Below are 16,286 nucleotides of genomic sequence, written 5' to 3'. Positions count from 1 at the left end.
TAATGGAGAAATATTCAATCACAAACAAGAGAAAATCTGCAGATGCTGGGAATCCAAGCAACACACACAAAATGCTGGAAGAACTCAGCAGGCCAGGCTGCATCTATGGAAAAGAGTATTGTCCATGTTTCAGGCCGAAACCCTCCAGCAGGAATGGAGAAAAAAAGCTGAGGAGTCGATTTGAAAGGTGGGGGGAGGGGAGAGAGGATGATGGGTGAAACCTAAAGGGGAAGGCGTGAAGTAAAGAGCTTGGAAGTTGATTGGTGAAAGAGATACAGGGCTAGAAAAAGGGGAGTCTGATTGGACAGAAGGCAACAGAAGAAAGAAAAGAGGGGAGTTGCACCAGAGGGAGGCGATGGGCAGGCAAAGAGATAAGGTGAGAGAGGAAAAAAGAGATGGGAAATGGTGATGGGGAGGGGGTTATTACTGGAAGTTTGAGAAATTGATGTTCATGCCATTAGGTTGGAGGCTACCCAAATGAAATATATAAGGTGTTGTTCCTCCAACCTAAGTGTGGTCTCAACATGACAGATAAGGAAGCCATAGATAGACATAATAGAATGGGAAGCTGAATTAAAATAGGTGGCCACAGGGACATCCAGCTTTCTAATGGAGAAAGGTTGTTTATTTTACTTCTGATTAGACTACAACGTGTTTTTCATGAGAAAAGCTGACAGCTTTATTTAAGCTTTCTTATCTGCTGACATCAGTTTTTGTCACCAACACATTTCTCAGAAACTATTAGTGGAATGTAATATTCAATCCCAGCCTTTAGAAACATAATAAATTACATAAGCTGTGATGATGTATGAATGTAAACAGTCTGTAACCTACATAGGGCACACTGCCAGTCTTTTAGTTCGTGCTAAAAAACTAATATTTGTTCAATTTTGCATGTAAAGACACCATTCATTAGCCATTGCTTTCCATTGTGAGCCAACTTTGTAAAGCAATGCAGACTTTCTAATGAGGACACTGCAAATTGCTATCAGGTGGTTAATTCCAAGGTTTATATCTAGTGTTGATTAAAAAAAACTGGGTTGATACTCTCTGATCTGGCATTTTGTGGTACTGCAAATTCTGTAGTCCCACATGTTTTGAATCTGCACTAATTAACCAATTCCAGCTAGAATCTAACCAAGATCTAAATTCAACTGAGATTGGTACCAATCTGTAGCTGATTAATTTAACAGTACAACTATTGCAATCTCAGCTGTCAGCACTTGCAATTTGCCGGGATGGTGGGTTATGTACGTTTCTTGGATCCCTCCAGCTTCTATTTCCTTACAACTATCCAATCATACTTACAGTTCGATCGAATGATTGCTTTTCTTCTATTTGTTTCAAATTCTTTTCGTAATAGGTTGAGATTGGAAGTGTTGTAAATTCTTTGACATCTTTGAATAACATTGGCACAGTAAGGGCTATTCCCAAAGGGCATTTAGTGCTTGTACACAGTCAGAGTTTTATAGATATAATTGCTGAAGTGTCCTCCTTGTGATAGATGCATCTGTACACGATGGTACCGACCCTCTACCCCATCCTTGTGAGACAAAATCCTGCTCTGTCTGGTTTTGACTATTTGATGCTTTCGAGAAATTAAAGCCCAAAGAGATGCAATTGCTGGAAGGTCCTTCCTTCTAAGATTTGTTAAACTCCCACCAGAGGACATTTGATCAGATCATTTTGAAGGAGACAATTTAAAGGAAGATTGACTTAAAGTGAACATCAACCTTGTTGACTTATTGGCCGAAAGCTTTAAGAGTATCCACGGAATAAAAATGCCCATTGTTGTTGCGTTGCTGTGGATCTCTAACTTTAAATTCCAAACATACTGTTATGAATGATGGACAGACCTGATGGAAAATGGGGTGCAGAGTTAATCATTCCCCCCCCCCGAGAACTATGAACTATTGCTATTGCTATGCTGCTACTGAGAGAGAGAGAGATGACACCCAGGCAAGAACATCTGCTGCAGATAAGAGGGAGAGAGAGACTGTTGATTTATTGTATTTTGACTCTTCCTGGATTATTTACCTTTCACTACAAGGACTTTACTTTGCTCGTTAACATTCCTCAGGAGATAGCAGGAGTGGCCTGATTTGATGGACACAGTCATTCAGAGTTGATGGATAGCTGAGACCCCGTTAGTAGGGATAAAAGACAGGTCTGGAGAGACCCCCTTCAGACACACCAGTGGACACTGACTGAGTGTTGTGAACCCACAGAAAGGTGGGGGTTTCGGAGACCGCATCAGGAGATCGGTCGATAAAGCTCACAGTGTTACGGTGGAACCAGTGGGGACTTGTGTGTGTGTCCACTCATGCCAGAGTGATGAGTCCACCACAGAAGAAGGGTCTAGCTGAAGAACAGATGGGTCACAGCTGAATGACCACAACGGTACGACGGAAAAAGAAAGCAATAGAAGGTTTGCCTGCTGCAGCTGTTACATCTCGCTCGCTCTCTCTCTCTCCAACGATTAGAACACAACAACCATAACTACCTCAGCACATATGAACTGAACTTTATACTTTTCTCTGACAATTCATTTACCCCTAGACATCGATAGAGCTTGTTTATTATTGCTTATTATTGTTCCTACACTTTTAGGTTTATTATTGCTAACTTGTTTTATATGTTTATTTGCATTTTTGATACTGTATTGTGTAGTTTACTAATAAACATTTTTGGTTTTTGGTACCACCAGACTCCAATGGATTCTTCTTTCTCTGCTGGTCTGACACCCAGTTACGGGGTAGGTAACACATACATAAACACATCCATCTAGATATTGCTCACTGAGCTCATTGGTAACACTATCACCTCTTCGGTTAGTGAGATTATGTTGTTCCATTAGCTCGAGAACAGAATCCAGGACCGTCCCAGTGATGCACTGAGGGAAAAAGGCAACTTCAGTGTGTGGTATTTGTGGAAGGTCCCTCTCAAGTGGAAGTAAATGATCCCACGGCAGTATTCAAAGAGAAGCCTTCAACGTTTCAGGCCTCAAGATGGAGGAAAGATAAGACATAACAGGAAACTCCTGACAGAGCTACTGCAGGAGGGCACTGCAGTAGCATATCAACTAACACAGTGCTTTACAGTGCCAGCGTCTGGGGTTCAATCCCTGCCAGAGTTTATATGTTCTCGTCATGACTACATGGGTTTCCTCCAACATTCCAAAGACGTATACATTAGTAAGGTTATTAGGTTATGCACATATTATATTGGTGCTGGTAGCATGGTGACACTTGCACCCTAGCACATATTCAGAACCATATTGGTCCTTTACGCACATGACGCAATTCATTGTATGTTTTGATATTCGTGTGACAAATACAGCTAATCATTAGATATTATAATGTAAAGTTTCTCATAGGGTCCCACAGAAACAAGATCAGGCATTAAGTGAGCAAAAATGCAAAGTGTGAGGAGGGGTTGAATATAAGGGACAAGTGGCTTAAGTCCAATTGATTTAATTAGAAAATGCTCACAAGGGCGGGCTTTTCTACTGGAAAATTCAGAGGTATTGTAGATCATGTGAAATTGAGAACACGGCGGAAATAGGCAAGATGACGAATGTTCACCTGGTTCTCAATTGCAATTAAAATGTGGTCAGAAGTTAATAATCTGCATTCAATCAGAATCCCCAGGTAACAATACTATCGGGTGCTTTTGAGACAGAGGGTGGCGCCAGTAATCAGAACTTTAGGACAAGTAAAAGGGGAGTAATCATTGGGGAATAATTTAGAGAAGGAACCCCAGGATTCGGGCAACGATTGCTGATGGAGGAAAGAAGTTGCGTGGTAGCAGTCCAGAGATATGCAATCAGTGTATGTATTGTAGTATGTGGAGCAAGTGAGTACTCAGAGGTGGGTTCCCTGAGGCGCTGAAGGGTGTGGGGATTTAATGATGATGTACTGAGTTACAATGAGTAAATAGAGATCTGCGTGAGCATTGCAATTACTTGGGCTTTGAATTGTCTGATGATGGAATGATGACGAAACTTGATCACCTAAAAATACTGCAAAAGAATTAGGTGCTTACTGACCTTGTTCCACTACATTCCTTCACAAGCAGTTCACCGTCATTGGCAATACCTCTGTAAGGTGATGGAAATTGAAGTTTACAGGGCTTGGTCTGCATTGTGGCAGATGTCAGAGCCTATAATTTCTCTCTCCATCCATTTCCTGCTCTTGATGCATTGACTAATGCCAGACAATTGTTTCAGAAGTCCCTGTGATTTCTCAGCCAAGTTTCAGCTTTACCGTAACGATGAGAATATGGATCCAACCACCTCTTATTTGCTTCTATTGCTGCTGTTTGCTCCACTATCCCTGGGAGCCTGTCCCAAGCACCTACTACTCGCTGTGTTTAAAAAAAACCTACCCTGTACATTTCCTTTGAACTTGCCCCTCTCACATTCAGTGCATATTTATATTTCTACCCTGGGAAACAGATTCTCACTGTATACTCTAAATAAGTTTCTCATAATTTTATAAACTTCTATCAGGAGTCCCCTCAGCCTCCAGAGACAACAAACCAAGTTTCTCCAACATCTCTTTGTAGCTCATCCCCTATAATACAGGCAGCACCTCTGTACCCTTTCCAAAACTCCTAGAATCATGATTCAAGATTGTTTAATGTCATTTCCTGTACACAAGTATGAAGGAGAACAAGATGATTGTCACTCCAGATCTGATGCTACACAAAAACACACTAAAGATAAAGAACACAATAAATATGAATACAAAAGATAGCTTATATGCATAGATTGTCTATAGATTATATGTCTATAGAGTGATGCTAGGCTGTACACAATGTGACTGATAATGAAGTAGTGGTGGAGTTAGAGGCATTGATCAGTTTTACTGCTTGGAGGAAGTAACTGTTTATGTATCTGTTGGATGTTATTTAGCCTCTTCCGTGATGGGAATGGGGCAAACAGTCCACAAGTAGGATGCAAGGTTTCCTTCATGATGTTACTGGCCCTTTTCCAGCACCTTTCTGTATACGAGTCCTTGATGATGGATTGGATGGTGCTGGCAATGTGCTAGGCAGTTTTGATTACGTGTTGTAGAGACTTCCAGTCCACTGCCACCTGTCAGGATCCTCTCTACTGTGCAACAACATGTGCAAAGTCCAGCTCTCTTCAGCCTCCTCAGAAAGAAGGGGCATTGGTGAGCTTTCTCGACTGTGTTGGATGTGTTCTGCAACCATGAGAGGTTGTGTATGATATATAGTCCTAGGGGTTTGAAACTGCTTGCAGTTTACACTGCTGTACTGCCAATGTAAAGGGTGTGAGTTCTTCTGAAGTCAACAACCATCTCCTTTGTTTTGATGCATTAAGGAAGACGTTATTTGCCTGGAGCTCTCTCAGTTCCTCTCTCTCTAGGCCCTCTCATTGTTGTTGATGATGAGCCTCACCGTCGTGTCATTGGCGAACTTGACCATGTGATTTCTCGGCTGTTTGGCCATGCAGTCATGTGTGAGCAGAGTGCACAGTAATGGGCTCACATACAGGCCTGGGGGGCACTGGTGTCAAAGCCGATGGGGTGGGAGGAACAGTTGTGCATCCTGACTAACTGAGGTCTGTCCATCAGGAAGTGCAACACCCAGATGGAGTAGGAGTTTCCTCACCAAGGCCTGTGGGACAATAGTGTTGAATGCTGAATCGAAATCCAGAAACAACATTCTGACATATGTGTCCTTGTTTTCTAGGTGTGTCAGGGCCTAGGTACATGCTAGGTGCTATGGCATCTGCTGTACTGCAGTTCTATTGGTGAGCATCCAATTTGGCAGCAATGGAGTTTTGATATGTGCCATTATCAGCCGTTCAAAACATTTCTGTAATCTCTCTGAAAAGTATATCCTTTATGTAATGGGATGAACAGAAGAACAGACAATAAATGATACAAGTTATTTTTATTTTGCAGATGGGAAAAAAAAGCCCTTGCCAAGTACGCTGAATGAAATAATCACTTCCGCATGGATGAATGTTATCTAAAGGCAGTGTCTCTAGTTGATATCGCCCTGTAACCACTCCAACGTTCCTACCACAAACACTAACTACCACTATAATACATAAGGACAATAGATTATTTAGCCTATTTGGAGTATTCTTTGCACTAAACATGAGTCAAACAGGCAGGTTTGATAGAGCTGTTGGGGAGGGTTTAAACTAATTTGGCAGGGGGAAGGGAACTGGAGTGATAGGGCTAAGGATGGGGCTGTTGGTTTGCAAGTAGGCGCAGTGTGTAGTGAGACTGACAGGAAGGCAGGCAGATGATTAGGCAAGGTTGCAGTCACTGGGATGAGCTGCATTGTAAAAGGGGACAAAATCAAAAAGGGTCCACAGATACAGGACTGGAGGTGTTATATTTGAATGCACGCAGTATCTGGAGTAAGATAGATGATTTTCTCGCGCAGTAAGTGAACGACAGGTATGACATGTGGGCATCACTGAGTCATGGTTGAAAGGTCATAGTTAGGAGCTTAACATCTAAAGATACACATTCGATTGAAAGGACAGGCAGGTGGACAGAGGAGGTGTAAGGCTCTGTTGGTAAAAAAAAGTAAAATCAAATTCTTAGAAAGAGACGACATAGGATCAGAAGATGTAGAATCCTGTGAGTGGAGTTAAGAAGTTGCAAGTGTAAAGGGACCCTGATGGAAGTTATATACAGGCCTCTGAACAGTAGCCAGGATGTGGGCTACAAATTACAATGGGAAATAGAAAAGGCATGTCAGGACAATGTTACAATAGACATGAGGGATTTCAATATGCAAGTAGATTGGGAAAATTACGTTTTTGCTGGATCCCAAGAGAGAGAATTTGTAGAATGCCTACAAGATGGCTTTTTACAGCAGCTTGTGGTTGAGTCCACTAGGGGATCAGCTATACGTCACTGTGTGGTTGTGTAATGAACCAGATTTGATTAGGGAGGTTAAGGTAAAGGAACCCTTAGGAGACAGTGATCATAATTTGAGAAGGAGAAGCTAAAGACAGATGTTTCGGTATTACAGTGGAGTAAAAGGAATTATAGAGGCATGAAAGCAGAGCTAGCCAAAGTTGATTGGAAGGGGACACTAGCAGAGATGACAGCAAAACAGCAATGGCTGGAGTTTCTGGGAACAATTCAGAAGGTGCAGGATAGATACAGTACATTCCAAAGAATTATTCTAAAGGCAGGATGCCGCAACTGTGGATCAATCATCACTGTGAAGGACATTAGCAATAAGCCGGAAGTTCGAGAGTGTCGGGGCAGACATGAGTGTATTCTCTATAGCTAAGAAGGTGCTTGGGAAACATTAAGATCTGAAGGCAGATAAGTCACCTGGGCCAGATGCACTACATCCCAGGCTTCTGAAGGAGGTAGCTGAATAGATTGTGGAAGCATTACTGCTGATCTTTCAATAATTACTAAATTCTGGCATGGTTCTGGAAGAAACTGGAAATTGGAAATGTCACTCCACTCTTCAGGAAAGGAAATTATAGGCCAGATAGCCTGACTTCAGTGGTTGGGAAGATGTTGGAGCCAATTGTTAAGGATCTGGCTTCGAGGTACTTGGAGGCACATGATAAAATAGGCCACAATCAATATGGTTTCCTTAAGGGAAAATTTTGCCTGACAAATCTGTTGGAATTGTTTGAAAAAATAACAAGCAGGATAGACAAAGGAGAATCGGTGCATTTTGTGTACTTGGATTTTCAGAAGGCCTTTGACCAAGTGCCACATGAGGTTGACTAACATGCTTAAGAGCCTATGGTATTACAGGAAAGATAATAGCAGAGATAGAGCATTGGCGGATTGGCAGGAGGCAAAGAGTGGGAATAAAGGGAGACCGTTCTGGTTGGCGGCCGATGATTAGTGGTGTTCTACAGGGGTCAGTGTTTGTTTCTTTTTACGTTGTATGTCAAGTGTTTTGGATGGCTTTGTGGCCAAGCTTGTGGGCGATACAAAGGCAGACCGGTAGTGTTGAGGAAGCAGCAAGGTTGCAGAAGGACTTTAACAGATTAGGAGAATGGGCAAAAAAGTGGCAGATGCAGTACAGTGTCGGGAAGTGTATGGTCATGCACTTCGGTAGAAGGAAAAGCATAGACTATTTTCTAAATGGGGAGAAATTCAAAATCCCGAGGTGCAAAGGGACTAGGGAGTCCTCATGCAGGATTCCTTAAAGTTTAATTTGTAGGTTGAGTCAACTGTGAGGAAGGCAAATGCAATGTTAGCATCTGTTTGAGAGAACTGGAATATAAAAACAAGGATGTAATGCTGAGGCTTTATAAGGCATTGGTGAGGCCTCACTTTGAGTATTATGAGCAGTTTTAGCCCCCTTATTTAAGAAAGGACATGCTCACATTGGTGAGAGTTCAGGGGTGGTTGACAAGAATGACTCCAGGAATGAAAGGCTTATCGTATGAGTTGTAATTGATGGCCGTGGCCCTTACTCACTGGAATTGAGGGGGGTTCTCACTGAAACCTATCAGATGTTGAAAGGCCTAAAAAGAAATGTGGAGAGATGTTTCTTATGGTGGGGGAGTGTAGGACCAGAAGGCACAGCCTCAGAGTAGAGGGACATCCATTTAGAACAGAGATGAAGATGAATTTCTATAGCGTGAGGGTGATGAATATGTGGAACTCGTTGCCACAGGCAATTGTACAGGCAAGGGCTTTGGGTCTATTTAAGTCGTAGATTGATAAGTTCTTGATTAGTCAGGATGTGAAAAGTTATGGGGAGAAGACAGGAGAATGGGGTGAGAGGGAAATGAATCAGTCATGATCAAATGGTGGAGCAAACTCAATGGGTTGAATGGCCTTCTTCTGCTCTTTTGCCTTATGCTCTAAGAGATTTCTTCCTGCAAAATAATAAAATACATATTTGGGAAAGAAGAAACATTTTATTATTCTCAAAAAATAAAACATGTTGACAGATTTATGAATCTTCCAATATTATTAAAACTGAAACAATTTAAATAATGTCAAATCAAATTTCACTATTATTGAGGTATTTTAATGTCAGCAAAAGTTTCTGATTTAACCACAAAATTTTCCACTTTCGATTATCTGAAATACTGCTTCTGCTGATTTTGGGAATTTACAGTTAATTGTTACTAATGGGATCAATGAGTTTTACTGAGTAGAACAAAAACGGAAGGGAACCCTCAGTACAGGACAACAATGTGCATCAGCTACTCACGTCAGCAACCACGCAACTGTGACCTCAATATGGACCTTAAGAACAGACACACACACACACGCAAATATTCACACTTGAAAAGCGATGGAGGAACTCAGAGGCTCAGGCAGCATCTGTCGAGGGAAATGGACATTTCCTCTGTAGGTGCTGCCTGACCTGTTGAGTTCCTCCAGTGCTTTGTTTCCTGCAGAATGAAGCATCTGCAGTCTTTTATTTCCATTACACATTAGCAAAGCCTGAGTAGTGACTGCCCTCTTCTGGCAAAGACATGTATTGACCCCTTTAGCTTGACTCACGCAACAAATGAGTGTATTTTTCAGCACAAGGAAACAGATGACTGTCTATATTTTTGTTCCAATTACTGTTCAAACAGACATTGAATGGAGACTTATTCTGATCTCATCTGGAGAACAATATTCTGTTTTGTGCACAACACCTCATAAAGGATTTCTGGAGATGGTATGATGCAAGACACCAGAATTATTTAGAGGGTTAAGTTTTGAAGAAGGGTTGTTTCAACTGACTTATATCCCTTGAATACAGGGTGTTGAGAAATGAAATAATTGAGAAGTTCTCAATTATTCTCAATGCTGATAGAATTTGTCTGGGAAATGAAGAATAAGGAGGCACGAACTAGGGTTCTAGGTTTATTAGAAGTGAAATCTGGCTGATTGTTTCCTCTATTAAGTGCAGCAAATGACAGGAATTCCATTTGCTCCTGAAAAGCAAGCCACATCACATACCTACAGGAAAGATGTAAATAAGGTTGAAAAGCGTAAAGAGAAAATTTACAAAGCTGTTGCTGAGTCTAGAGGACCTGAGTTATAAGGATAGAATAGATTAGGATTCCTTGGAATGTAGAAGACTGAGGGGAGATTTGATAGAGGTATACAAAATTATGAGGGGTATAGATAGGGTAACTGCAAGCAGGTTTTTTACCACTTAAGTTGGGTTGGACTACAGCTCAAGGCCAGGGGTTAAGGGTGAAAGGTGAAAAGTTTAAGGGGAACATGAGGGCGAACTTCTTCACTCAAGAGGGTTGTGAGAGTGTGGAATAAGTACGAGTGGTGCATGCAAGCTCAATTTAAACATTTAAGAGAAGTTTGGATAGGAACATGATGGTAGGGGTATGGAAGGCTATGGCCCCTATGCGAGTCAATGGGAGTAGGCAGACTGAACGTTTTGCAACAGACTAGATGGGCCAAAAGGCCCGTCTGTGTTGTACTTTTCTATGACTCTATAAATTGGGGTTTTCAAGACTGACCTCAATTATATTTTTTATGAGCAAAGAATATTCAACATACATGGAACTAAGTCAAGTGAGCAGAGTTTACGTACGGACCAACAATGACTTTGAAGAGGAGGAGCAGTGGGGTTATCCACTCTAGAGCCTACCTCAGTACTCATCAGGCTTGAAAGTCTACATCCACATCATGGCCTGGCCCATCTCCATATCCCTGGATTTCTTCAGTGTGTAAACATCTAGTCTTGAATATACTTGAAGCATGCATTGTAGAGAATTCCGAAGTTCCACGTGTAGAGAAAGAATTTACTACAAGCCTCAATTCTAATAGATAGATAGATAGATAGATACTTTATTCATCCCCATGGGGAAATTCAACTTTTTTCCAATGTCCCATACACTTGTTGTAGCAAAACTAATTACATACAATACTTAACTCAGTAAAAAATATGATATGCATCTAAATCACTATCTCAAAAAGCATTAATAATAGCTTTTAAAAAGTTCTTAAGTCCTGGCGGTAGAATTGTAAAGCCTAATGGCATTGGGGAGTATTGACCTCTTCATCCTGTCTGAGGAGCATTGCATCGATAGTAACCTGTCGCTGAAACTGCTTCTCTGTCTCTGGATGGTGCTATGTAGAGGATGTTCAGAGTTATCCATAATTGACCGTAGCCTACTCAGCGCCCTTCGCTCAGCTACCGATGTTAAACTCTCCAGTACTTTGCCCACGACAGAGCCCACCTTCCTTACCAGCTTATTAAGACGTGAGGCGTCCCTCTTCTTAATGCTTCCTCCCCAATAGCAAAGATCTTGTCCTCACTCCTAACTCTAGGTTTCCAGCCAAGGGAAATAGTGATTCAGCATCGACCCTGTCAATCTCCATAAGAATTCCTGTTTCAATGAAATGGCCCCACATTCTTCTGAACCCCAGAGGATTGTTGAACTCACAAAGAAACATAGAATACCTACAGCACAATACAGGTCCTTCATCCCACAAAGCTGTGCTAAGCATGTCCCTACCTTAGAAATTACCTAGGGTTACCCATAGCCCTCTATTTTTCTAAGCTCCATGTATCTATCCCAGAGTCTCTTAAAAGACCCTATTGTATCCACCTCCACCACCGTCGCCAGCAGCCCATTCCATGCACTCACCACTCTCTGCGTAAAAAAACTTACGCCTGACATCTCCTCTGTACCTACTTCCAAGCACGTTAAGACTGTGTTCTCTCGTGTTAGCCATTTCAGCCCTGGGAAAAGGTCTCTGACTATCCACAAGATCAATGCCTCTCGTCATCTTGTACACCTCTATCAGGTCACCTCTCATCCTCCGTGGCTCCAAGGAGAAAAGGCCGAGTTCACTCAACTTATTCTCATAAGCCAGGAAACACCTTTGTAACTCTCCTCTGCATCCTTTCTATGGTTTCCACGTGGGAAAGAAAAAGCAAAGAAGATTAAAACTACCTCAGTCACTACTGCAGCTCAACCTGCTCCTCCTGATTAAACACTCAGCAATGAATTGCTAAGCTCTGAGGCAAATGACTTCACTGTCCAACCTGCAGGGGACAACACAATAGTGCTGTAGTCTCAGAGCTGGGCTCAGTTCAGTGATCTGGGTTCAATTCTGATCTCTGGTGTTGTCTGCGTGAACTTGGAACTCTGTATTTGTGTGGATGTGCCCTGGGTGCTTCGCTTTCCCAGACAGTAAAATGCCCCAGCATATATCAGCAGTAATGGAATTGTTAATGGCCATGGGAGAGAGAAAATGGGATAATAGGTCAAATTGAGACCCAGTGTGGATTCAATGGATTGAATGGCCTCTTTCTATGTCCCGAGGAAATACTCTCCTCCCGATAACCAATTGTGTGAACTCTTTTGGCTAGGCAGCATCTGTGGAAAAGAGTAACCAGTCGATGTTTCGGGTTGAGACCCTTTTTGAGTGAGTTGCTTTGTGTTTTCCAGCATCTGCAGATATTCTTGTGTTTGTGCTACTACTACTCTGCGAAGTTTATTCCAGGGATGCCTATCCTGAAGAAATTTTTAAAAATTTCCCTTCAACTGTTTAGTGAAACCCTCTCTCACTGATTTGGAAGGGTCTCCGCCCCGAACCGTCAGCTGTTTACTCTTTTCCATAGATGCTGCCTGGCCTGCTGAATTACTCCAGCGTTTTGTGTGTGTTGCTTTGGATTTCCGGCGTCTGCAGATTTTCTCTTGCTTGAACCCTTACCATTTCTCTCTTTGAGCTTGTGGTCTTTGAGAAGGTATGAGTTGCTGAATGACGCACGCCTGCACCTATGTCACGCTGGACTGCACAAGGTGGAATTTTATGCGAAGGAATAGAAATACCTTTCAAGTTTTTCAGGCAACAGGCACTGTGAGTGCCACCTTAAGAGTTCTTAAAGTGAGGATTTCTGTTGGCTGGAACGTGTTGTGCGTTTTGCTGAATGTAGGCAAGGAACAGCTGGCGTGTGAAGGAGTGGGGTGGGGGCAGTCTGCATGAGCCTGCGTGACAGTAGCGAAGATCACAAAGCTACAAGAGGAAATAAGTGAACATTAGACGAAAATAAACAAGGAACAATGACTACCGGCACAAATATCCTCATAAAGGTCAGTACGAATGTTTTTAAAGCTAGCACCCTATGTTTGGGGTCCAATTTGACCCTAATCCCCTTACTGCCTTGTTTGGTATTATTGCAAATGAAGATATAACTTTAAATACTCCTAACCTACAGGTTTTAGTTTTTACCTCTCTTTTAGCAAGAAGAGCAATCTTGCTTAAATGGAAGGAGTCTACCCCTCCTACACATCTTCAATGGCTACGTGATATCATGTCTTATTTAAATTTAGAAAAGATCCGCTGCTCAGTCTTAAATTTGAAACAATCTTTTTATATTTGGGGACCTTTCCTAAATTACTTTTCCAATCTATAAAGTTTAACAGTGCACAGACTTTTATGTATATTTTTATCTTCTCTTCTTAAGTGAATATTTTTTTTTCTAATTATCCATTGTCACCCATCAGCTTTTTTCTTTGGTAGTTGGTAGGGAGTTGACTTTTTTTTATATATAAAAAAATTTCTTTCATGATGTATGACCTATCTTTAAATTTTTGATTACAGAGTGGTATACCTGTATGTGTTATGCTATAACATTTTGATCAATTTTATTACAATATATGAATGTACACAAGTTATTTTGAGATGTATCTATGTGTTGCACTCTAAATATTTTTTTTTCTTCTGAATAAAAATATTGTAAAAAGAAAAAGATATATAGTTCTTCAGAGAGTGTGGATCGGCAGCAATGGTGGCCTTTGCCCTCTTGGACAGGCTGAAGAACTGAGCTCTAGCTTCACTGCCAGTGCAGTGAGAATTGAAAATTGTACAAAATGCAGAAGACTAGTTCACTTTGCTCTCCTTGAGACTATCTGAAGTAATATGCAATCAATCAAAGCAAATTAAAAGCCCCCAATTAATTTAACATGAACAGAAGCAAACAGGCATCAGGTATCTAGGTACCATGGATACCTTTCACCTTGCCAGCAGGAGATAACCACCCACTCCTTCCCAGCCCATCAATCTACATCCTAAGGAATACTTCAAAATAATCTCCAATGTATATTCTGATATTCTACTGCAGAAGTAACTCAGCTGAGCTTTGATTTCTATAATACAGTGCTCTGGATTTCGGGGTTGGTTCACTTCCGGGAACTGAGGTGTCAAAAACCAGGGAACAGGTAGAATTTCTTCATCAGTGTGCCTCTCTCCTTCACAGGCAGTTGTCTGGTAAATTCCATGAAGGACTGCTGCACCTGGGGGGGTGGGGGGGAAAGGAGAAATTCCAGTTACCAAATGAGATTTACAGCAAAAGGTCCTAACAGTGTCAATGGTGCCCATGAATCCAGAACACAAGCTTAGCATGGCACCAGGCTATACATTCCTAATCATTCAGTATCTCAGTCACATACTCCCTACAGCTTTCATTATTTTTGCTAATATTTCCCTTTTCTCACACAGGGTACTTGCCCGTTCCTTTCTGTTGCTCCTTTGCTCACTCTCCACAATGCACTGTCAGAGTAAAACTAAAAATGGATGTACAGGGAGATACGAACTATGTTTTAGCCTATTACAATAGCAGTCTACAGGAGTTGAATTCTGCAGTAAACTTCAATTATTTAAAAAATATTTTGAACGCGAAAGTTCTTTAAGCAATTTTACTAACTGCTAATTTTACTTTCACAGTATGAAAGCTACTGTGTGTGTCACGTACAGTTCTGGTATCCACTCCAGACAGTAAGGCAGCAAGTCTCAAGTCAAGTCAACTTTTATTGTCATTTCGAACATAACTGCTGGTACAGTGCATAGTAAAAATGAGACAATGTTTTTCAGGACCATGGTTTACATGACACAGTACAAAAAACTAGACTGAATTACGTAATAAAAAAACAACACAGAGAAAGCTACACTAGACTACAGACCTACCCAGGACTGCATAAAGTGCACAAAAACAGTGCAGGCATTACAATAAATAATAAACAGGACAATAGGGCAAGGTGTCAGTCCAGGCTTCGGGTATTGAAGAGTCTGATAGCTTGGGGGAAGAAGCTGTTACATAGTTACATAAATTGCACAAAACAGTGCAGGCATTACAATAAATAATAAGCAAGACAATAGGCACAGGAGAGGGCAATCAATTGGTGTCAGTCCCATCTCTGGGTTTTGAGGAGTCTGATGGCTTGTGGGAAGAAACTGTTACATAGTCTGGTTGTGAGAGCCCGAATGCTTCGGAGCCTTTTGCTATGGAGCTGCTGCTGGTGAGGGACCAGGTGAGATTCTCCGTCAGGTGAACACCAAGAAATTTGGTGCTCTTTACGATCTCTACCGAGGAGCCGTTGATATTCACCGGGGAGTGGTTGCTCCGTGCCCTCCTGAAGTCAACAACCATCTGTTTTGTTTTGTTCACATTAAGAGACAGGTTGTTGGCTCTAAATTTATAAGCTGGCAGCAGGTTTTCACTGAAAAAGGGAGGGTATGCACCAATAATATATTTCATTTATGAGGAGAAACTGGTTGACTTCTTTGGATAAAGGAAGGCTGAGAGGTGGGGGGTGGGAACTAAGAGATATAAAAAAACTATGAAAGACACAAACAGGGCAGATAGTAAGGCACCAGGGACTGCAGATGCTGGTATTTGGGCTGGTGGAACTCTGTGAGTCATGCAGCATTTGAGGAAGGAATTAAGCTGTTGACATTTCAGGTCAAAACCTTGCATCAGGACTGAGAGTGGAGACACAAGATGGCCAGTATGGAGGGAAGGAGAGCGGCAAAAATGGATTTTGAGGTGATTAATGGACTGCGAAGGGGTGTGAAATGAAAGGCAGATACAGAAAGTGAACAGGAATGGAGTAAGACCTAAGGCTGATGTCTCTAAAGCCAGAGGCTGAATTCAGCTTGTTTTCTTAGAGGGGAGATCTCGCCTGCCAAATCTGTTGGTATTCTTTGAGGAAATAACAGGCAGGATAGACAAAGGAGAGTCAGTGGATATTATTTACTTGGGTTTCCAGAAGGCCTTTGTCAAGGTGCCACGCATGAGGCTGCAAAACAAGATAAGAGCCCACGGTATTGCAGGAAAGATACGAGGGGTGATTGATAAGTTCCTGGCCTAAGGTAGAAGGATTCAATTTTAGAAAACCTAGCAACATTTATTTTTCAACATAGTCCCCTCCTACATTTACACACTTAGTCCAGCGGCCGTGGAGCATACGGATCTTGGACCTGCAGAAAGTATCCACAGCAGGGGTGATTGATAAGTTTGTGGCCTAAGGTAGAAGGATATGAATTATACAGCTC

At 41.8% G+C, this 16,286-nt stretch overlaps 1 protein-coding gene across 2 annotated transcripts in view; it reads right to left on the bottom strand.

Moving 5' to 3' along the window:
* Nucleotides 1-10,760: 10,760 nt before the first annotated feature.
* Nucleotides 10,761-16,286, bottom strand: part of LOC140731799 (caspase-1-like) — a 43,965-nt gene continuing 38,439 nt past the window's right edge. For both annotated transcript variants that reach the window (XM_073053613.1, XM_073053612.1), the window contains one exon: nt 10,761-14,248. In XM_073053613.1, coding sequence (XP_072909714.1) covers nt 14,156-14,248 — 93 coding nt within the window. In that variant the 3' untranslated portion in view covers nt 10,761-14,155. The remainder of the gene's footprint in view (nt 14,249-16,286) is intronic.

Source organism: Hemitrygon akajei, chromosome 8 (assembly GCF_048418815.1).
Source record: "Hemitrygon akajei chromosome 8, sHemAka1.3, whole genome shotgun sequence".
Taxonomy (NCBI): Eukaryota; Metazoa; Chordata; class Chondrichthyes; order Myliobatiformes; family Dasyatidae; genus Hemitrygon; species Hemitrygon akajei.
This window is presented reverse-complemented; position numbering and strand designations above follow the sequence as displayed.